This window comes from Malania oleifera, chromosome 3, assembly GCF_029873635.1.
Source record: "Malania oleifera isolate guangnan ecotype guangnan chromosome 3, ASM2987363v1, whole genome shotgun sequence".
NCBI classification, from domain to species: Eukaryota; Viridiplantae; Streptophyta; class Magnoliopsida; order Santalales; family Ximeniaceae; genus Malania; species Malania oleifera.
In genome coordinates this window covers 63,955,807-63,979,028 of record NC_080419.1, presented here as the reverse complement: position 1 = coordinate 63,979,028, position 23,222 = coordinate 63,955,807, and the positions used below count along the sequence as shown (strand labels likewise).

At 35.7% G+C, this 23,222-nt stretch overlaps 1 protein-coding gene across 1 annotated transcript in view; it reads left to right on the top strand.

Moving 5' to 3' along the window:
- Window positions 1-23,222, top strand: part of LOC131150569 (biotin synthase, mitochondrial) — a 92,480-nt gene that overhangs the window by 48,557 nt on the left and 20,701 nt on the right. Inside the window, exons 4-5 of the mRNA XM_058101377.1 lie at window positions 7,844-8,049; window positions 12,506-12,645. Of these exons, the coding sequence (XP_057957360.1) occupies window positions 7,844-8,049; window positions 12,506-12,645 (346 nt within the window). The remainder of the gene's footprint in view (window positions 1-7,843; window positions 8,050-12,505; window positions 12,646-23,222) is intronic.

Here is a 23,222-nt window from a genome sequence, read left to right as displayed (position 1 = left end):
TTTAATTACTTTTCATGTATTTTGTCTTCTACTTAACTTGAAACCTCTAAATTCTAAAGCATCTTTCCATAATTCTAACTTGGATACTACTACAAGTCTAATTTCATCTAGCAAGACAATATCACATATGCCATGGAGCCTCATTTTTATATCTCTAGTAAGGTCATCCATAACTAAAGGAAAGCTATAAGGAATGAATTAGACCCTTTCATGTACATCTATTGTTATTGAAAACTCTCTAAATTCTCCTCTTCTACTCCTAACATTTGTCATTGTACATATCCTTAATGACATTTATATACCTATTACATCCTCCAAGGGACATCCCCAGTGCATCCTTGTGGGTTAGACTTGGGACTCCCATGTTGGAGGCTTTAGGTATGACTCTTGGGAGGGGTAGAAAGGGATATGTGATGGAAGATGGGGTGCCTCTTGTTGTTTAGCCTAGGCTCTAGGTTTCTAATGGACCAAGGAGGAGAAAAAACTATTACTTACTCGGAGTAGTTGAAGGCTTAATGTTTCTTTAAGGCGGCAAAACATGAGTGCCGAGCTTTTGCTTGAATGAAGTGAATGCTAGTTTAAAATAATAATAATAATTACGTATAATCTGTTGCAAAACAGGAGACCTTTGAAGGCCTTATCTCCAGATGTTTGTGTTCTTTGTTATTTGAATTCTGAAATGGCATCTCATTTGTTCTTACACTGCAATTTTGCTTGGAGTATCTGGAATACATTGTTTGGCATGTTGGGAGAAACTTGGGTTTGCCCAGCATCAGTGTAAGGAATGTTAGCTATTTCTTTTGAGGATTTTGGAAGAAGGAAGGACAGGGGCTGCTCTTTGGAAATGCGGTATATTTGCAGTGCTGTGGGGAATGTGGTTGGAGTGTAATGCATGGATTTTTCAGGGAAAAAATTGAATTGACTGCTGGTTTGGGAGAAGATTCAATACTTTGCCTCTTTATGGTGCTTTGGCTTTTGATGCTTTAAGGGAGTTAGCTTTTCAAAAGTTTAGTGAGAATGTAGGAATCTTTTGTTTTGATATTTAATAGTATAAATCTATTTTTTAATTCTCTTTTTATGGTTTTTTCCAGAATTTTGATGGGAGATGTATTTTTCTTCTCTTTGTAAATTCTCCTCTTATTAATAAAATTACTGTTTTGGTCATCAATCAAAATAATAATAATACATGAAATTTTATAATAATCAATCAAAATGGTCATACATGAATGCTAACTAATATAAAAATGAAGAGAAATCATTATAAGTAAAAACTATCTCTAAAAATTTAAGCCCCAGACCACTATTAAAGTTCAATAAGTATTCTTACAACTTAATGATTCCTTTCCACTTTTGCCCTTGTCCCAAAAAAATCCACTTTTTTCACCCCCCCCCCCCTTTTGGCATGAAACTTCAATTCTCCTATTTCATTTTTGTTGAAACAGAAGAATAGAAAATCAGAAAAAATAGAGAAGAAAAATACTGAAAAATGCCTCTTTAATTTACTGACTTGATGAAGAAATTACATATATAAAAAATTAAATGCTGCAGCACTTTTTGCTAGGTTTTTGTGATTCTTTTCTATTTTTTCACTACTTAAAATGACTGGGATAAGGCCACTATTTATAGAGCAGAGTACATGGGGAATAGATGGGAAATTTTAATATTCTAGGGACTTAACAACTCATTAAATAAACCTAGAAACAAGGCAAAGAATATGACAAGCTCCTAGACTAAATAACTCACTTCTGTGCTATTAATGGATGACAACTGTATTCCACTTTGAAAAACTGAACAGAACTTTGAATAAGAATCACATTGGCTGCTACTTGCTGACTGAATAATTTTTTTGCTGAATGTTCTGCTGACTGTAAGCTGAGTTGTCTGCTGACTTTTCAACTAAATGACTGAATTAACTAACTTCAGTAGGTTCACGACTTTCTCACAAATTCCCCTCTAAAGCCGTGAGTCCTAACATGTCTCGAACTTTAAAAAATTCTCAGTAGTAATAGGTTTTGCCGAGCATGTCTGCTGGTTGTTCATTAGTGCCGATGAATTCTAGCTGAATTTCTTCCTTCTGCACAAGGTCATGAATAAATTGATGTCTGACCTCAATATGCTTTGTCCTGACATGAAAAACTGGGTTCTTAGTTAGAGCTATTGCTGACATATTATCACAATAAATGGTTGTAGGATCCTCTTACTTCAGTCCTAAATCACTAAGTAATTTCCTCAGCCAAACTCCTTCACAAGCAGCTCTGTTGCTGAAATATATTCTGCTTTTGAAGATGACAAGGCAACAATGTTTTGCTTTCTTGAACACAATGAAATGGTGCCATTTCCAAGGCAGAAAACATATGCTGATGTGCTTTTTCGATCATCAACTGATCCGGCCCAATCACTGTTAGTGAAACCAGTCAAAACAAGCTCAGAATCTTTTCTGTACTTCAGTCCAAGTTTTAGTGTGCCTTTAAGGTATCTTAATACCCTTTTTGCTGCTGCATAATGAAGTAAACTTGGGCTGTGCATGAACCTAGACAACCTACTAAAAACTTGTGTAATATCAGGCCTAGTATGAGTCAAGTAAATAAGGGATCCAACTAAACTCCTATAATGATTTTCGTCGAATTTCTTAGCTCCATCATCAGAATTTAATTTTTCATTTAGAGCCATAGGAGTACTTATAGCCTTACATATGGAATTTCTTCAAGATATCAGCTGCATACTTTTCTTTGGGAAATGAAAATTTCCCTTCTTCCTTGCTTAACTTGCATCCCAAGGAAGTAATTCATGATCCCTAAGTCTGTCATCTCAAAATTTTTCATCATCGAGTGCTTGAAATCAGCAAGTAAATGAAGATTGCTTCCAAAGTAAATCAAATTATCAACGTACAAGCAAACAATGATGAAATCAGTTTCTTTTAAAAAAAAATATAAAGAGCTGGTTCATGAGAGCTTTTCTTAAATCTTGAATTCTGAAAATAAGAATCAATCTTACTGTTCCAAGCTCGTGGAGCTTGTTTGAGGCCATACAAAGCCTTGTTCAGTTTGTACACCTTTTCTTCTTTACGTGGCTGCTCAATATAAACATAAACTTCCTCATTGAGAAAAACAGATTTAACATCCATTTGATACGCATTTAACTCCAATTTGGTAGCTATTGCAAGTACAAGCTGAATTGTCTTCGTTCTTGCAACCGGTGCAAAGGACTCGTTGAAATCAACTCCAAGTTGTTGAGAATAACCTTTGGCAACCAATCTGGCCTTGTACTTTTGAATGGAACCATCCTCATTGTACTTGGTTTTGTAAACCCACCTGAGACCAATAATGTCTTTGCCTTCAGGAGGATCCATAAGCTTCCATGCGTTGTTCTTTTCAATCACGTTCAGCTCTTCTTCCATGGCCCTTTTCCATTTTTTATCCTTCACTGCATCTTCAAAATTCTGTGGCTCACAAGAAAAAAGAGCAAATTCTGAATTTTCATTAGAAAAATAGCTTCTAAAATCACCATACCTCTCCGGAGGTCTTCTAACTCTTTCAGATCTTCTTAGGACAGGTGAAGAGGATGAAGTTCCTTCATTTTCTGAATTTTCAGACTTTGAACTAAGGTTCCCGGGTGCAATTTTAGCTTCTGAAATTGCTGGATTCTGAGATTCAGTAGCTGATTTAGGTCTTGTTGGTTTAGCTGGTACAAAATATGGAATATTTGTTGAGTTCTGGCCACTGGAAGTCCACTGCCATACTCCCCTTTGGTCAAAGATGACATCTCTTGCCACTGTCAGCTTGTTATTAACACGATTCAGCAGCCGGTAGCCCTTTGATTCATCGTTGTTCCCAATAAACAGAAGCTTTTCTCCCTTTTGATCAAACTTATCCTTATTAGGAGCTTTGTTGAGTGAGTAGGCTAGACAACCAAACACTTTCCTATCGCCAACATCTAGTTTTCTCCCACTCCAAGCCTCATAGGGAGTTCTATTCTTCACTGATTTTGTTGGCGACCTATTTAAGATATAAACAGTGGTATGTACAGCTTCAGCCCAAAGAGAATTAGGAAGTCATTTACCTTTTAACATGTTCCAAGCCATTTCAACAATGGTCCGGTTCTTTCTTTCAGCAACTCCGTTTGGCTGAGTACTTCTACTCATTGTTAGTTGCCTTTGAATGCCTTTCTTCTTACAATAATTTATGAACGGGTGATATATGAATTCACCTCCACGAACAATTCTTAAGGTCTTCATTTTCAGTCCACTTTGTCTTTCAACGAGGGCTTTGAACTTCAGAAATATTGAGAAGGTATTTAATTTTTGCTGAATAAAATACAACCATATCATTCTAGTAAAATCATCAACAAAAAGGATGAAATACCTTTTGTTTCCAAGAGATGGTGTTCTTGTGAGATCAAATATATCTGCATGAACAAGCTCCAAAGGAGCTTTGGCCCTCCAAGAAGTTTTGGGGAAAGGAAGGTGGTGCATCTTCCCATAAATATAGCCTTCACAAACTCCTTCAATTTGATTTATTTGGGGAAGACCACGAACCATATCCTTTTGCTTGAGAAGCTGCAGTCCCTTATGATTTAAATGCCCATATCTGATTCTGCATTCATTTCCTTCGAAATGGGCTTGATATCCTTTTAGAATTAACTGCCTCACACTTAAGAGATTGTGAGCAAGACTTGAGACATAAAGAACATCATGGATGAATTTTTGCTCACCTGATATGGACTGCACTGCTATTACACATTTTCCTTCAACTTTTACAAATTTCCCATCACCAAGAATAACGTAATTTGAAGCATTTTCATCAATTTTAACAAATAACTTACAATTACCTGTCATATGACTGCTGCAGCCACTGTCAAGGTACCAAACCTTGTCGTCATTGCTTTCGGCATTGAGACAAGTGAGAAACACTGGCTCTTCTTCATTTTCCTTGCTGAAATTTGCTTCTAAACTTTCATTCTTTTTGTGCCAACAATCCCGGTCTGAATGGTTTGGAATGCGGCACCTTTTACACCTTAAATAGCATTCAGCAGATGTGTGATTTGACTTCTTGCATATGATCTTATTCTATCCTTGATTGTTGGACCTTTGAGGCTGAAAATTCCTACCTTTTCCACGACCTCTTCCACGACCACGGGACTGATTATTTTGGCCTCTTTGAGACTGGTCTTGTTGCTGAAAATTTCCCTTCCTCTCTTGATTTTTCCGGTTCAAATTGAGCTTTGATTGAAAAGCCTGCTCCAAGGGCTGACCTGAAGATCTTTTAATTCTTTCCTCATGTGATTCTAAAGAACCATAAAGGTCAAACATGGTCATAATTGAGAGGTCTTTTGATTCTTCAATTACTGCAGCTGCATGATCAAATTTTGGAAGTAAACTTCTGAGAATTTTTTCAACGATCTTTTTTTCTTCTATTCGATCACCATAAGCTCTAATTTGGTTCACTATTTCAGCAACCTTGGAGAAAAAATCTTTGATGCTTTCAGAATCTTTCATTGCCAAGCAATCAAAGTTCTTCCAAATAGATTGTAGTTGGATCTAGACTACTTTATTGTGTCCTTGAAATTCCTTCCGCAGTGTTTCTCATGCGTCTTTAGCCTTTTGAATGCCAAAGATGTGGGGATAGATGGTCTTGCTGATCCCTTGATGAAGATAACTCAAAGCAAGAACATTATTTTTTATTTTTTATTTGTTCTTGGGCAGATCTCTGAGATGAGGTTGCTGTGCTTGTGTTTGTAGAGGATGAATCATCATTTGTTGAAGTTGAATCATCATACCCTTCTTCAATAGTCTCCCATAACTCTCGTGCAGTGAAGAAAATTTTCATTTGATCAGCCCAGTACCCATTATTTTCTCCTTCGAAGATGGGTACTTGGTTTTGAGAATAATTGAACATAGTTGCAGTAGAGAAAGAGGTGCTGGATGACATGGCTCTGATACCAAATTTTGTTGGAACAGAAGAATAGAAAAATAGAAAAAACAGAGAAGAAAAATACTGAAAAATGCCTCTTTAATTTACTGACTTGATGAAGAAATTACATATATAAAAAATACAATGCTGCGGCACTTTTTGCTAGATTTTTGAGATTCTTTTCTATTTTTTCACTACTTAAAATGACTGGGTAAGGCCACTATTTATAGGGCAGAGTACATGGGGTAGATGGGAAATTTTAATATTCTAGGGACTTAACAACTCATTAAATAAACCTAGAAACAAGGCAAAGAATATGACAAGTTCCTAGACTAAATAACTCACTCCTGTGCTATTAATGGATGACAACTGTATTCCACTTTGAAAAACTGAACAGAACTTTGAATAAGAATCACAATGGCTGCAATTTGCTGACTGAATAATTTTTTTGCTGAATGTTCTGCTGACTGTAAGCTGAGTTGTCTGCTGACTTTTCAACTAAATAACTGAATTAACTAACTTCAGTTGGTTCACGACTTTCTCACAATTTTTTCATCCATATCATTTTTAGAGCCTAAAAACAGAGGATTGAGAATGGTAGAATGCAGACAAGCTTTTTCTGAGAATGGAATAAAGAAAAAGAAATTAATTTTTTTCTGGAAACTACACTAGGAAGTCTGTGATCCTTCTTCTTTTCCCTAAACTTTTCCATTAATCTCTCAGGCATAAAACCAAATTGATTCTCAAAAACTTTTATTTCTAACCTTATTCCTTGTTTATGTATTGGTTCCAAGATAAGTTTAATTATACCATAATTATTGAAAATTTTTTAATTTTAATATATAGGTACTAGCATGCTTTTCCTCCATTCATTTGGAATTTTCTTACAAATTTGTTGAAGAGGCTGGTCCACCATATCGCCACTTACTCCTAAGCATTTGCAAATCTCAATAGCTATGCCATCAGGTCTTATGGTTTTCCATTTTTCATTTTTTTAATGCATATTTAGTTCATGTTCTCTAACGTCGTTGCTATATCTTGAATTTTTATCCTTCTCATTTGCCAATTCTAAGTTTGGGCCTTCTTGGTTTTCATTAAATAGCTCACTGAAAAAATTTTTGCAATCTTTATTTTTGCTTCTTCTTATTTACCATCATCATCACTTTATGTTTGATATTATGCAAGTCTATTCTTTCTTTGTTATAGACCTAATGAGTTTGTGCGTCCATATTTTGTGTCTTGTCTAGCATACAATTGCCTGCTTGGAGTTTAGCATCACCAAGATCTTGTTTTGTGTCCTTTCTTGCTTTTTTATATTTTTCGAAATTTTCCCTATTTTTGAACTGTTGTCATGTCTTAACTCACTTTTGTTTTGTTTAACTGCATTTTCGGTTTTCTCGCTTCTTGCCTGGATTTACTATTTTTCATGCACATAATTGTATTGTATGATTTTCAACTCATGTATGCGTGCACATGCACAGATATCATGTGCACAGACATCCATGGTTGACTGTTAATTTGTGGTAAGATTAAGCTTTAAGAAATACCTACAAAGCTCAAAGGTTTGCAGAGAACTGTTCAGATCTGCTGAAATTGCGTAAATTGAGGGTAATTGGTTTCAAATGTAGTAGGCAGAAATTAAAGGAGTTCAAAGTTTTATATATAATGTGAAAGTTCAATTGGCCATATGTAATGGGAAAGCTCTGAACTGTGTTGCCAAAACGCGTAAGCTATGGGAAGAGCTGCCAATTGTTCTCAAAAATGATATAAGTAATGAAGGATAAAAGAAACATAAACTGATTATCCTAGCTTTTGTGCATCCATAGTTGCCAACTCTGATAATCTTTTACTTATTTTGAGATTTTCAATTGATCTGTATGACACTTGTTCTATTTTATTGTTGTTTGACCTTTGTTAGATGTTTGTTGAACCAGGGATATGGGGATGGAGGTGTGCTGCACCTTGGGCATGTTAGAGAAGCAGCAGGCTGTAGAACTGAAGGAGGCAGGCCTGACGGCATATAACCATAATCTTGATACTTCAAGAGAGTATTATCCAACTATAATAACCACAAGAACTTATGATGAACGTATCGAAACCCTTAAATTTGTTCGTGAGGCTGGAATTAATGTCTGTTCAGGTGATTTGGTCAAAATTCTGAGGATATTTCTTTACTAGAATGTAGAAATACTTTGATAGGAAACTGAAATTTGGTCTTGATTTTAGCTTGTTACCTGACCAAAGAAAGTTGGATGGCTTTTTCGTCTTTTAATTGTGTATATAGTTTCTATTGAAAATAAAAACAACCTAAACACCATTTTTAGAAAGTAGGAAGAAGCCAATTTCCTTTTGATATTGTTGACCTGAAAGGCACCCAAGAGGGGGTTTGAATTGGATGTAATCAAAATCTCGTGCCAATTAGAAAATCAAAATAATGCACAAAAGCAAGCAATAATTACAAAAACAATTAAAGAAAACAGTAATAGTAGGGAGATGTGGAGTGATGGACTCAATTTTTAGTGGCGGGGCCACTCCTTGACCTGTGTTCACTCCCCAAGACCTTGCTTGGTCTTTTGCACTAAAAATCAACACTTACATGAGGACTGTTTTGAGTGTTACTCGATTTCAACTGCACAGATGCCAAGTTCTCGACCCAAATCACCAACATGAGATAAGCTCTCTCACAAGCCTAAATAGGAATGAACACACTTAAGGACAAAGAGTCCTTCATCGACAATACATCTCCCAAGAAGGTTGAAATATAAGTAAAAATAGTAGTATGATGTGTCTCACAAGATTTTAGCAGGTGGGGTGTGCTCACTCTGGCTGTTCACAGAATAGAATTTTTGTTGGTGCATTTGAGCTCTACTTTTGACAATGTGACCTTCTGCAGTTTTGTATGAATATTAATCAAGTGATTGTACGATGACACAATCCTCATTAAGGTCCACAATTTACTCAATCTTGCTACCATTAACTTGAAGAACTTTCATCTCTGATGGACGCAATATAATCTGCAAAGATATGTTTTAAATACCCACCAGACAAAAATAACTCAATCCCATAATACATGGACAAAAATTTACTTCTAAATAAAGTCTATAGTCAGCAAAGTGTAATATTCAATATTCCATCTTACACAGTAATAAAAGTTGCATGAATATATACTTTTTAAGATTTTTTCATTTAATTACTGGATAATTTTGTTTTAAAAAATTTTTGTATGAATGTCAATCTTCACTTAATAATATTAAGGAAAATTGAATAACATTAACTTAAAATATGCCAAAAAAATCCGTACTTTCATGTGCCCCAACCAATTTATAGGAATATATCAACTTAAAATAACTTTCATTAGTTGGGAAATACAGCATGAAATATAAATAATAAATTATGAGTGTGGCCAACAAGTCAAATGGTTAGGCTGGCAAAGCTTTGATGCAGAAGAGGAAAGATATAATTTTTGTGGTCAGGTTGAGGTTGCCCATCTTGAAGCTCATAATATAGATACTATACCCTGGTTAGGTTGAGCTTGCTCATGCTGCAGCTCATATGATATTTTATACCAGAAAATTGGAAGACCAACATTCTTGGATTCTTGATGTAACTGGCCATGATAGGGAAACACATCTTTTAGGTACGAAGGTAAGAATATGATTTTGACCCCTGCTAAGCCCACTCCTAGGGCTCTAAGTTTAGGACTAAGCAAGCCCCATGGTCCCTCCTAGGAAGAGTATTCATATGCCAAACTATTAGGCTTTTAGAGAGACAGCATGGAAATCATTGTCTGATAGCAGTTATAGCTTTAGAGAGTTCCCCATAGGTAACTGACTCTGCATGATTCTATGTGAGTTTCCCTTTAAGTTGGGGAAATTGTTATTTGAGTTATTTGACGTTGTACCTTATGAGCTTCGTAGTGCATTGTCATCAACTCAAAAGATTCAAACATGCTATTGATTTGGTCCTGGATTCTTATTTGCCTAACCTTTCTCATAATAGAATGAACCCAAAGGAGCATGCTGAGCTGAAAAAACAAATTGGAGGGCTCATAGAGAAGGAAGTTATGATATATAGTCTCAATCCTTGTGTTGTACCAACTGTTTTGACCCCTAAGAAAGATGGATCTTGGAGAATGTGCATAGATGCTAGAGCCTTTATATGATCACCACCAAATATAGTTCCTCATCTCTATTCTATCAAAATAATAGTTCTCTATCCCTTGACTTAAGGATATGCTTGGTCTTCTAGCTAGCTCTGGTTGGTCCTCAAAGATTGACCTTGGATCGAGAGACAAATGGAAGACTCTATTTAATACCTAGAACGGTTAGTCATGCCCTTTAGTCTCTTCAGTGCTTTGAATACTTCCACTAGGTTCATACTAATGTTCTACAGCCATTTATGAGAAAATTCCGAGTTATCTATTTTGCTGAGTTTCTGGTCTGTAATAGGTCTAGGGATCAGCATCTAGATCAACTAAGTTGTTCAGCAATCTTAGGAAAGCTAAGCTATATGCTAACCTTAAGAAGTGCACTTTTTCTGGTGCACTAGAGTGCTCTATCTAGGCTTTTAAGTCTTCGCCTGTATGATGATTCTCAAAAGGGTCAAGGCTATTAGAGACTGGCCGGAGGTTAAGAGTGTCTTGATGGCCTAACTACTATAGGCTTATCATTAGGGTTTTAGCACCATCATATGTCCTATCAATGATGACCTTAACAAAGGATAGCATTGTAGGATAAGAAGATGAAAACCGTACTTAGGCATCCTAATTTTAGTTTTTGAGGTTTCTTGTCATGCCTTTGGAGTTAGTCTATGTGGTGTCTTCAAAAGGGACACTCAATAGCATTCTTTAATGAAAAACTCTAGGAGGCTAAACGTGAGTATGACATTTATGATAAGAGTTCTATATTGTGGTTTGGGCCCTTCACTGTTAGAGAGATTATTTGTTATCCTGGGGAATTTGTGCTCAATTATAACCATGAAGCGCTGCGATGTTTGAGTTCATAGAAGAAATTAAGTTTCTGGGCATATTAGATGGGTAGAGTTCCTAAATGAAAACACCTTTGTTCTCAAGTATTATTCTCCAGAATAATGTTGCTGATGGCCTCAGCTGAGTAGTAGCTATTCTTGATATGATGAATGCTAAGGTCATAGGATATTGAAGGATGGGTGACTTGCCCTGATTCTTGTATCATCTTTTAGGGGTCGAGTTCTGTCAGTTTTTGAAACTAGGAACTAGTTTAACTTTATTATTCGCAATGATCACTTATATAGGGCTATTCATTCACCATACTTATTTAGAGATTCTTAGTTTGGAAGTTGTATGCAGGTGGTTTGGCTGGTCATCTGGGTAAAGAGACAAGACCATTGCCCTAGTTGGGGAGGGTTAGGATTTATTGGCTTTCCTAAAAAGAGAGACAATTCAAGGATGGTTTACTAGTGTTGCACTTGTTAGTTACTAAAACTAGGAAACAGAACACTAGGCATCTCTTCCTTTGCCTGCCACAGAGAGATTTGAGCATGGATTTTGTCCTAGCATCTGTAAGATGCATAGATTTAGAAATTAGAGATTTTATATTCATCAAAGACAGCTGATTTTTTTGGAACTTAGTTTAATTATTGTGATATTTTGTAATTTTTGGTTATATTTTTAGGGTTTATTATTTGCCTACGAATATAGGGTTTGAAGACATGGTATTTGTAGATGCTCAATTGAATCACTGTTGTACTCTTTTGTCTCTCACGTCCAAACACACAGTTTCTCTCATCTACATCTTTTCTTCTCCCCCATCTCTTTCTCTTCCTTTCTCCTTTATTTCCTCTCTATTGTCTTCTATTCTTCACTCTTCTCCTTTCTCTTGGCAGTCCTAAGCCTCGAGCAATATCCACTCCACAGCCATATGATCAAGTTGAAGCCATGTTAGTTGTGAGTTTTTGACTTATTCAGATGAAGGTTTTTGTCAATACCTAGTTGGATGGAAAGGTTGCCATGATTCTAACGCTATCTAGATTCTTGAGGATGATTTGTGAGCTGGATCCCTGACATTTTAGGGTGCTATTTGCTGCCCAACGCTCTGGAGTGAAGTTCTTTTTTCCATCTCCATTCTCTTCTATTCTTCCGTCTTCTTCTTTCCCTTCTCCTCTCTAGACTGTCCTACATTACACGAGCGCTACTTAAATTATAGAGTTACTGGCACACTTTTTCTCTGGCTGAGATCAAGAGTTAAGTCTGCTGAACAGTGGACTTGTATTGATTTTGGCTTTTGTAATATGTTTATAGCCTTACTGGGGGGGTATCAAGTGCTCTTAATTTCAGAACTTTTGATGAGTTGCAGTATGTCTTCTTGATGTGACTTGAATTGATAATTGCCAATTATGTTATGGGTTAGTGTTGTGTTACAGAGTCAATATGATAATGGCGACCAGGGCTCCTTTATAACCATCATTTGACATGTACATGTACAACTTGTAGCTTCTTTTAAAGGCTCCGTATTATATCAAATGGATTATTTTGTTTCTGGATGATGGGAGGAATTTCTTGTTCAAATTCTTAATTTCATTTGAATAGATTGGTAAATTTGTTCATTTTATTATAACAGGGGGGATTATAGGGCTTGGAGAAGCAGAAGAGGATCGAGTTGGTTTGTTGCATACATTGTCTACACTCCCTACACACCCTGAGAGTGTTCCCATCAATGCCCTGCTTGCTGTAAAAGGCACACCCCTTCAAGATCAAAAGGTAAATGGGATTGTTTAGCACTAGACAGTTGTAACTTATAAGTCTCATTTGTTTCTCTAGCTATTATTATGCATGCATTCGCATGTAATTTCAAGCTAGATTTGTGCCTCTTTCTGTCTATGTTTCTTATATTGCATATCCTATAGAAAATTGGAAGTAGACAATTTATGATTTTTCCTTGGGTGGTTTAGAATTTGTTTATCGGAGTTCTGGAAACTGTATTTGGTTATGTCCGAGTGGGAGACAATTGTTCCCACACTCATGTTTTGATCCATATTTCGCCTCGCCACAATTTTTGATTATGCGAAACATTAATGTCACATATCAATATTGCGTCCATTGTTCCACTGTAGTGCAACGTAATTATGTATCTAGATACTTCACAGTGCATCTCTTGTTGCTTTTCAGATGTAGCTTCTCTTTTCTATTTTCCTTTTCTGTTTTGGAGATTCATTTGAATACAAGAAAACTGTATTTTTGGGAATGTGCATGGGGTCTGCCCTCTTTTTCTTAGCACTTTTTTTTTAAAAAAGAAAATTTGAAATATCAGTTTCCTATAAAAGAAAAAAAAGGAAAAAGTATGTGACCTAATTCCACTTTTAGTCCCCAAAATTTCCTTGCCAGTCCATGCTATATACATACACACGCACACATGCATACACACACACACACACACACACACACACACACACATATATATATATTGGTATTTGTTAAGGCATCACTTAATTCTACTTTTTCCTGTAGAGCTATTTGCACATTTTATCTTGTATTTATTGGTAATGTTATGTATGTCCATACCATTTGGAATGGAAGATACTTGTACTGATGTGTAGTGGTATCCTTCCGGATTTGACACTGTAGAGTAAAATTATGTGTGTTTGTTTATTGATAATTTTATTACAAATGGTGTGCTTGCAATATGTGTGCCTATTATACCATATGGTTCCGCTTGATAGAGTTGATTGTTAAGAGTTTGGCTTTGAAAGATTTTGTGGGTGAAATATTGTCGATTTTAAGTTATAATTTTTAAACTATAAGAAATTTCGAAAAAAATATAGAAATAACTTATTGTGAAATATATTAAACAACCACCAAAACACCCAGTAGGGAACAATTTTGAGCAAAAACAACATTCTTACCTGATTCGTGATCTGTTGAGAGAAATACATGCTATTATCATCTGTTCCCATTTAAGCCGCATTTATGGGTTGAGTTGATGCCAAAGCTGTGATCACTCTTAATATTTAGCCATCTGTAACACAAAAGTAAATTAAGTTCTTGCTTAAACAAGAGAGAGACAGAAACAGAGAAACCTCAGAGATGGTCAAGGGAGTTGCATGAAAATGAAGAGAGGAATGAAGGACAGAAGAGGAAGAAACAGCCAGCACCAACCTTCATCAACCATGAAAATCAATAGTGAATCCAGCGAAAATTGATTGTCAGACGAGAGGACGTGACACAAATCAATATGACCGACAATATTGACTAACCAGTATGAAAGACTTTGGATGGAAGGCATAAGTTTTGATGACGCGACGCACATCAATATGACAGATGGAGGTGAAGGGGCCTGCTGCGGAATAGCACTAAGATATGGCTGTAGTGCATACGGATGACCAAAAAAAATGATCTTGCATACTCGGGTTAAACAAAAATTTGATATTTTAAACCCGGATCACAATAAGAATTCAATCTTGCAAATCCTAATTACATGATTAGGATCATACCTGCGAGATCTCTCTGGTTTGAGTTCGAATCTGCAAGCACGAAGAAGAACTTCCGAATCTGCAAGCACAAAGAGAAACTCCCGGATTTGCGAGATCGAAGAAGAACTCTTGATGATGACTAGGGATCTTCTACTGTATTCCTCAAACACGCCTTGCTCCTTAGAGAGTGGGCTTGTCAGCGGTGGCTAGGGTTTGCTTCTCACAAAGACATTTGCCTTTGTGTGTGCGTTTTTGTCTAACCCTCGCCGCTGAATGGAGCGCGTGTATATAGGCTGAAATGAAGAATAGCTTCCCAAGAGGGGGGGTGAATTGGAAATCTTTTAATTTTATTTGATTTTAAAGTTTTCTAATTTTAATAACCTAGCAAAATACAATATATATATACACTTAAGAAAACTGGAATTTAAAATAATAATTCAATCAATGTAATCAATCAATCAATAACATTTAGGCTTCCGTTGCTTTCCCTGTAACCTTTTATTATTCACCTTACTTGATTAAGATTTCCGCAAATTAATCAATGTACTCCCCTTTTGGGTTTCCGCAAAAGATTAATCAAAACGTACTTTCTATTGATCAAGAACTTAATTTAAATCCTGCAACCTGCACTCATAAATTTCATAACAAAAGCGAATAAAGTATGTAAATTAAAGTAGAGAGAAGGAGGCAAGAGTTTTTACGAGGTTCGGCTTTAACACAGCCTACGTCCTCACCTTTGGCAAAAACACCAAAGGATTTCACTATCTCAGTTCCTTTACCTGGTGGAACAATATCAACTTACAATGCACTCCTTCAATTAGGCTAGAGCCCGCGTCTCCAAATAACAACACCTTATTTGGTTCAACGATTCAACAACTCAGAATCGTTAAATATAACGAAGGAATATGTGTACAAAAGAGAACTCTCACAGTAGAGTGAATTAATACACCAATCAGCTCACTTTATACCTCAAAGTAATTTAAATATAAGAAATTTCAAGCTCAATTACTTGGTATGGATTATCAAATAATTTTCCAAAGAAGATAAAAATTTTGATCGTTGGAAAACTTAATTTCAAAATGTAAATCGATTTCAGATCAGAGAGTTTATCTTAAAAGAATTTCAGATCCTTTGAAAACAAAAGTTTGAATACTTGAAGATTAGTTGATCTAAAACCTTAAAAAAAAAAACACTTACTTTGATCTAAAAGCCTTTGAATATCTCTGGATCAGAAAAGTTGTTGAAAAACACTTGATCTAGAAACTTTAGAAGATTTCTCAATTTCAAAATTCTTTTGAATATTTCATCAAAGTTCTTTCTCTCTTTCTTTGTACTTTCTTTTCTCTTATTTAAAATGTTTGAGATTAGAACTATTTATAGAGTTTTTTTGAAATCATCCATTACTCCCAAAGATTCCTAAAATTCATTTCCAAATATTTTGAAATAAATATGTTTAAAAACATGGTTTAAAAAATCTTCTCTTTTTAAGCCCTTTTTATTTATTAAAAAAAATACTTTTTAGAGTATATATGTTTAAAAAAATATTTTTGATTTTCCAAATATTTTGAAATAAATATGTTTAAAAACTTCATTATTTCAAAAAAAATTTCTTTTCTTAAACCCTCTCTTTTTATGGATTTAAGAAATATTCTTTCGAGTATATATATAAAAACATATTTTTGAATTTTTATGAGCTTCAAATTTCTCTATACTTAAGATTTACTTTGAAGTACTTACATTTGAAAATATCCTTAAAAGTATAATCTTGCCTTCAAAACTTGTTCTTCCACCATCTTTGTAGTTGCATTCTTTCCTTTGAGTTTTTCACAATATGACTTCATTCTTCATGCTTTTTGTAATCCATGAACTTTCTTATACACTTGAGCTCTGTTATTTTCCTGAACACTTTTACTTGAAACATATTAAATATATCATTTGATTTGTTATCATCAAAATAACAATTGTAAGCCTTATTAGGCCAACATAGGCTACAGTAGGGACCTTTGGGCAAATATAACTGGAACTTCCAACGTAATTAAGAATTCCTAATCCGACCCAAATTAATCTTTAATTACGTTAATTACAATTCATTCCACTAAAGAATTATAATTGCACTCCTTGTCATATTCGAAATTAAATTTCGAGCTCCTATTATTGAATGTTTATTTATCTCCCCGCGTAAATATTACAGATACCCATCAATTAAATTAAATTACTGACAATTTAACACGTAAAGATTACAGATACCCGTCGATTAAATTAAATTACTGACAATTTAATTATTTGACATATTAATTCCCTGAGACCTTCCACTTCACTTATTTGATGTGTCGAATTCAAAATCCACCTGCAGGGTTTGACACAATCAAAACTTATAAGCTTCCTCAAGGAGGTATCATCAATCTCAATATTGGGACGTGGATTCCATCAATAATTAATGTTCACCATACACATAATGTCATTACCCAACTCACTGAGTCTATTGACCTATAAAGAATCTCACTCTTCTATAAATCAAAGTAATAAACACTACATGCACGTGTCCAATAATCATATCAGGATTAAGAGCATAAGCACTCATAATAATCATGAGGTATTAATTGTTTTATATAGTTAGTATAAAACAATTACCCTAAGACGGTCCTGTTCAATACACACGAAGTGTTCTAGCACAAGGAGTTGGAACTATACCATTCCCCATAAACAAGACAGACTTATTAAACCTTGTGCTACAGTCCTACCAATGGTGTGTCCAATTCCATTTAAGACTGTGAATAATAAACTTATATTCTATAAGAATTGATGATCTAATCTTCTGTGTGTAAGCCGTACTCTACTCACTAGATCACCTACTATATAGAATAGAAGATACGCATGCATAATCATTAAATAGATAATGTTAAGCAAACATTGCTCACAAAGATTCTCATTAAAATGGAATAACTGAAGTTATTAATAAACAATAAAACTGATTACAACTCCTCACACCGGACTGCAAGAAATCTCTTATGATTCTGTCAAGCTTACTAGCAATCCCCACAGGGATCGTAAAATACAATGGAATGTTAGAAAATAGACTTGATGAGTTTTATTCTACCCCCAAGAGAGAACAGGGCCTCCTTTCGACCATCTAATCTATTTGTCACCATTCCCACTCCTGGATTCCAAAAATCCATAGCTATAGGATTTCCTCCCAAAGGAACCCCTAAGTAAGTTAAGGGCCAATCCGATAAACTACACCTCACATCTATAGCTATCATTAGTTCGATCAAAAGGTACATTTAAGGCAGCTAAACCACTTTTCCCCCTATTAAGTTTGAGTCAAGATACCCTCTCAAAAACTTGAAGAATACCCAAAATTCATCTAAATGAAGGGCAATGATCATCTGCAAAAGGAAATGGTCTTGTCAGCAAATTTAAGATGAGAGACCACCTTTCTCTCTCTCCCTACACCTAACCCTTTCACCAGATCCCTCTCTACTGCCCTATCCAAACTCATAACATCAGCTACAAGGATAAAAAAAAAAAAGAGATAATGGGTCACCTTGTCTGATGTCGCTCGAAGCAGTAAACTAAGATTTGGGTTCACTATTCACAATCACTGAAAACCACACAATAGGCAAACAACCCCTAATCCACTTATGCCAACACTCATCAAAGCCCTTTCTCACAAAAAAACCTTATCCAGGAAACTCCAACTCATTCTATCATAAGGTTTCTCAAAATCTACTTTGAACCCTGCTTTCTTATTCCTACAAATATCCTCCACTACTTCATTGGCCACCAAAATAGCATCCACTATTTGTCTCCACTCCCCGCCCTCCGAAAAAAAACACACTCTGAGCACTCGAAATAATATCATTGATAATATTATACACACTAGAGAAGACTAATAGGTCTAAAATCCTTAACTTCAAAAGATCTAGCTCTTTGAGGCACCAAAACTATAAAAAAGGAATTAATGCTCTTACTCAGAATCCTATTCCCATAAAAATCAGAGAAAACTTTCAGGAAAGTTCCTGTATGGACTCAAACAGTCTCCAAAAGCCTAGTTCGACAGATTTACAAAGGTGATTAGGAGCCAAGGATATTGGGAAGGACAATCAGACCATACTATGTTCTCTCGGCAGTCTAAAGATGGGAAGAATACAATTCTGATTGTATATGCCGATGATGTCATCCTAACTGGAAACAACATAGCAGAGATGGAGATGTTGAAGAAAGTCTTGGCCACTAAGTTTAAGGTAAAAGATTTGGGACAAATGTGTTATTTTTTGGGGATGGAAGTTGTTAGATCAAAGAAGGGAATTAGTGTTTCTCAGAAGAAGTATGTCCTAGACCTCCTAACTGAAACCAGCATGCTTGGGTGCAAACCAAGAGATACCCCCATTGAAGCAGGAAAAAGAAGAGAAGACATCGGAAAACCTATTGAATGAGAAAGGTATCAGAGATTAGTTGGCAAACTAATTTACTTATCACACACTAGATCTGACATCGCATTTGCAGTAAGTGTGGTGAGTCAACACATGCATTCACCAAGGGAAAGTTACCTAGAAGTAGTGTACAGGATTCTTAGATATCTCAAGGGATCTCCAGGCAAAGGACTATTCTTCAAAAATTGTGAAAGCAAAAAAATAGAAGTCTTCACAAATGCTGATTGGGCAGGATTAGCAGAAGATAGAAGGTCCACTTTTGGGTACTACACCTTTGTATGGGGAAACTTGGTGACTTGGAGAAGCAAAAAACATAACGTTGTGGCCAGAAGTAGTGCTGAAGTAGAGTTTAGAGTAGTGGCACAAGGGATATGTGAAGGATTGTGGTTACGGAAACTCTTGGAGGAGTTGCATGTCATGGTAAAGTTCCCTATCAAACTCTAATGTGATAACAAAGCAACCATTAACATCTCTCTCAATCCAGTCCAGCACGACAGGACCAAACATGTAGAAGTGGATAGACACTTTATCAAGGAAAAGGTTGAAGAAAGAACCATTTGCATGACTTATGTTCCTACCAAAGAACAAACAGCCGACATCTTCACCAAAGGACTACCTCGACAAAGTTTTGATGATTTCACATGCAAGTTGGATATGGTAAACATTTATGATCCAACTTGAGGGGGAGTGTAGAAATCCCGAGGATTATTAGAAATCCCGAGAATAATAGGTCAATGATACTAGAGATTGTATAGGGATTTCTAGCCTAATACTTGGGCAGATTTCATGCTCCTATTTTTGGCAATTCTTTCCTTGTTGATATACAGTTTGTATTATTTATAGAGAGTTTTGATTGTACTGAATTAATTCAATAAATACGGAAATCATTCATTCTGATTTCACCATGGTTCACTAGGAAAGGGTAAGGGTGTATACAACCCATGTGCTAAAACCTTAGATTTGGCCTTTCTACATGTAATGCTCCTACCAAGTATTCGAGTGACGTCTCTTCTCATCCTAGGCCAAAAGAAATGTTCATGTAAAATTTCTAAGGTTTCTCTGACACCAAAGTGTCCCATTAATTGCCCACCATGTGCCTCACGCACCAATAATTCACGGACTGAACAATTTGGCACACACAATTTGCTTTCCTTAAACAAATTACCATCATGCTTGTAAAACTAACCAAATGCCACTTTATCACACACCATATACACATAAGAAAAATCAGCGTCATTGGCATACACGTATTTCACACATTCAAACCCAACCATTTTAGCACTCATAGAAGTAAGAAGTACATCCCTGTGTGATAAAGCATTAGCAACAATGTTCTCCTTACCTTGCTTGTAACGGATGACATAAGGGAAGGTCTCAATGTATTCCATCCATCTAGCATGTCTCTTATTTAATTTACCTTGACCCTTGAGATGCTTCAATGATTCATGATCAGTGTGGATCACAAACTCCTTAGGCTAAAGGTGGTGCTGCATCGTCTTTAGAGCATGAACAAGAGCATAAAGTTCTTTGTCAAAAGTGGGGTAATTCAGGGCCGCCCTACATAGCTACTCATTGAAGAAAGCTATGGGTCGCCTATCCCGCATCAAAACGGCTCCAATTCCTATTCCTGAAGCATCACATTCAATCTCAAAAGTTTTGTTTTAAGTCATGCTAACACAGGTGCAGCACATAACCTTTCTTTAATAGTAGCAAATGCATTCTCTTGATCAATCCCCCAATGAAATCCAACATTCTTTTTAATTATTTCAGTGAGTGGTGCAGCAATGGTGCTAAAATCCTTAACAAAACACTTATAAAGCTAGCTAAACCATGAAAGCTTCTTACCTCAGTGATGCCTTTAGGCGTTGGCCACTCCTTGACGGCCTTGTCTTTCTCTTCATCCATCTCAATACCTTTTGTACTAACAACATAACCAAAAAAAACTTTTTCAATACAAAAGTTACATTTCTTAGAATTGGCATGCAACTTTTCACATTTGAACACATCGAACACAAATCTCAAATGCTCAATATCTTCATCTAAGTTCTTGTTGTACACTAGGATATCATCAAAGTACACAACTACAAATTTGCTTATGAACGCACGCAATACATGGTTCATTAATCTCATGAAAGCACTAGGCGCATTTGTAACTCCAAATGGACTAACCAACCACACTCACAAAAATCAATCACAAATCAAATAATAAACAATCACCCAACTACACAATACTTAGCCAACTTTGTGAGAGCTGCAACACCTCCTTTTTTAGCGTTTGCAAGAATTCAATTTATAGCTCTGTATGAATGAATTTTTTTATGCGCTCCTTTTAATCAAGATTTCCGCAAGCGGTTAATCAACGTACTCCCTTAAAGGTTTCCGCAAAATATTAACCAACGTACTTTCTTAGATTAAAAGGTCTTCTCAATCTCAGATTTTCAGCAAACCTGCACTTTGAAACACAATTTGTATATGCTGAAATTTAAATAGAAAAGGGTAGAGAGAGAGTGAGATCGAGATTTTTTATGAGGTTCGGCTTATCCCCTGCCTATGTCCTTGCCTTAGGTAAGACTACCTAAGGATTCCACTAACTCGTTCCTTTCCGGGCGGAACAAACCGATTACAACCTCCCTTTAGGGTGGAGCCCCCTCTCCAAGTGATACCCCATGCTCGGTTACAACGATCCAAATACCTAAACTGTCAAAGAAACAAGAAACAAGAAAACAATTTCTTTTGTACAAAGAATGCTCTCAGATAGTGCTGGTTAGTACAATTGAAAGTGCTATATACTTCAATAACAAATACCAAACGAAATAGAGTTGAAGCTCAAGAACAATTTCACCGGAATACTTCTCTTGACAAGGAATCAGCAATTCAGATGATTAGAGCTCCGAGAAGAGTGATTAGTGCTTTAGAATATCTCAGCAATTTAGAATGAAAGAATGAGCAAGAGAGAGCTTTGAGAGCATAAGTGAGCTTTCAGCTTAAGAGCAGATTTTTCAATTGCTTCTTGTATCTTTGATTCACGAAAACATGTATTTATAGGCTCATAAAACTTAATTCGTGTTGCCCAATTTTACTTGGAGTATTTCCCAAGTTTTTACAAAATATGGGGCACAAGAAACTTAATTTTAAATTTTAAAACTTTTTTAAAAATATAGTCGTTAATAGTATTCAGTCGCCTGAGGAGTTGAGGTCAGTCGCCTGAGGTGACAAGGGTTAGTCGCCTGAGGTTACATTGCCTCTTCAGAAATTCATTAGGAAAATCTTCAGGCGCCTGAACTTATTCTTCAGTCGCCTGAGGAAATTCTTCAAGCGCTTGAGCTTACACTTTAGTTGCCTGAACAGACAAATTTTCTGTTTTTTAGGTTATTTTTCAAAAACACTTGGCTCTCTTGCTTTGTTACTTTATAAACACATTTTCTAGGGTTTTAAGACAAGGTCTCTAAGTCCAAGACAAAGACAAACCGTAAAGAGCTTCAAACCATTTCACATGATATTTGAATATGAAGTACTTACATAGTTCATCCTAAAACCTTAAACGCTCTAAGCTTTGAAGTCTTCATATGAGTTTTGCTTTGAGTCCTCTGAGACTTTGAGCTTGAGTCAACTTTAGGTTTCCAAATCATTTTTGGTCCACTTGAGCTTCCTTTGGATCACTTTAACGATAAGTGTGGTTTTGTGGTCCTTGGTGATCTTGAACTTGCTTTTCCTTTGATATTTTGAACTTTGTCATTTAGGTATTCCTAAAACATCATCACTTAACAACACATGTTAAATCAACCTTCATTTGTTATCATCAAAACGAAATTCGAAAGTCATGTTAGGCCTACAATCTCTCCCTTTTTTATGATGACAAATAAGGAGCAAAAATAACAGATCCTTAAAAAATGGCTTCCCTTTACAATAAACATGCTTTTAAAACAAATATGGAAAATTATGATTTCAAGTATGAGTAAGTTCAAAAATAAGGCACAATTGAGTATATTTCATTATAGCTCATATCATGTACATATTTGCATTATAGTTTTCATGTTCTTTACAGCTTTTACTCCCCCTTGCTATATGCCAAGATTTTATATGCTTTATATATTTGCCATATTCTTATTTTTCATTCATGTTTGCTCATGTTTGTTCAAAAATTTCTCCCCCTTTGACATCATTCAAAAAGAATTGAGGGGTATAGACACAAAGTGGTTTAGCACATTAAAAGCATAGGAATTTTAAGAGCAGTCATATTACAAAAAGGTTACAAGTAATAGAGGGTACAAGTCAAACTGAAAATAAAAACAAACAAAGCATCATAAAACATAACTAATACATAGAGAGTGCTTAATACATCACAAAATGACATACTAAATCAGTTATCAACATCATCATCTTCCTCTTCAGCTTCTTCTTCATCTCCTTCCTCGTCATCACCTTCTTCTTCATC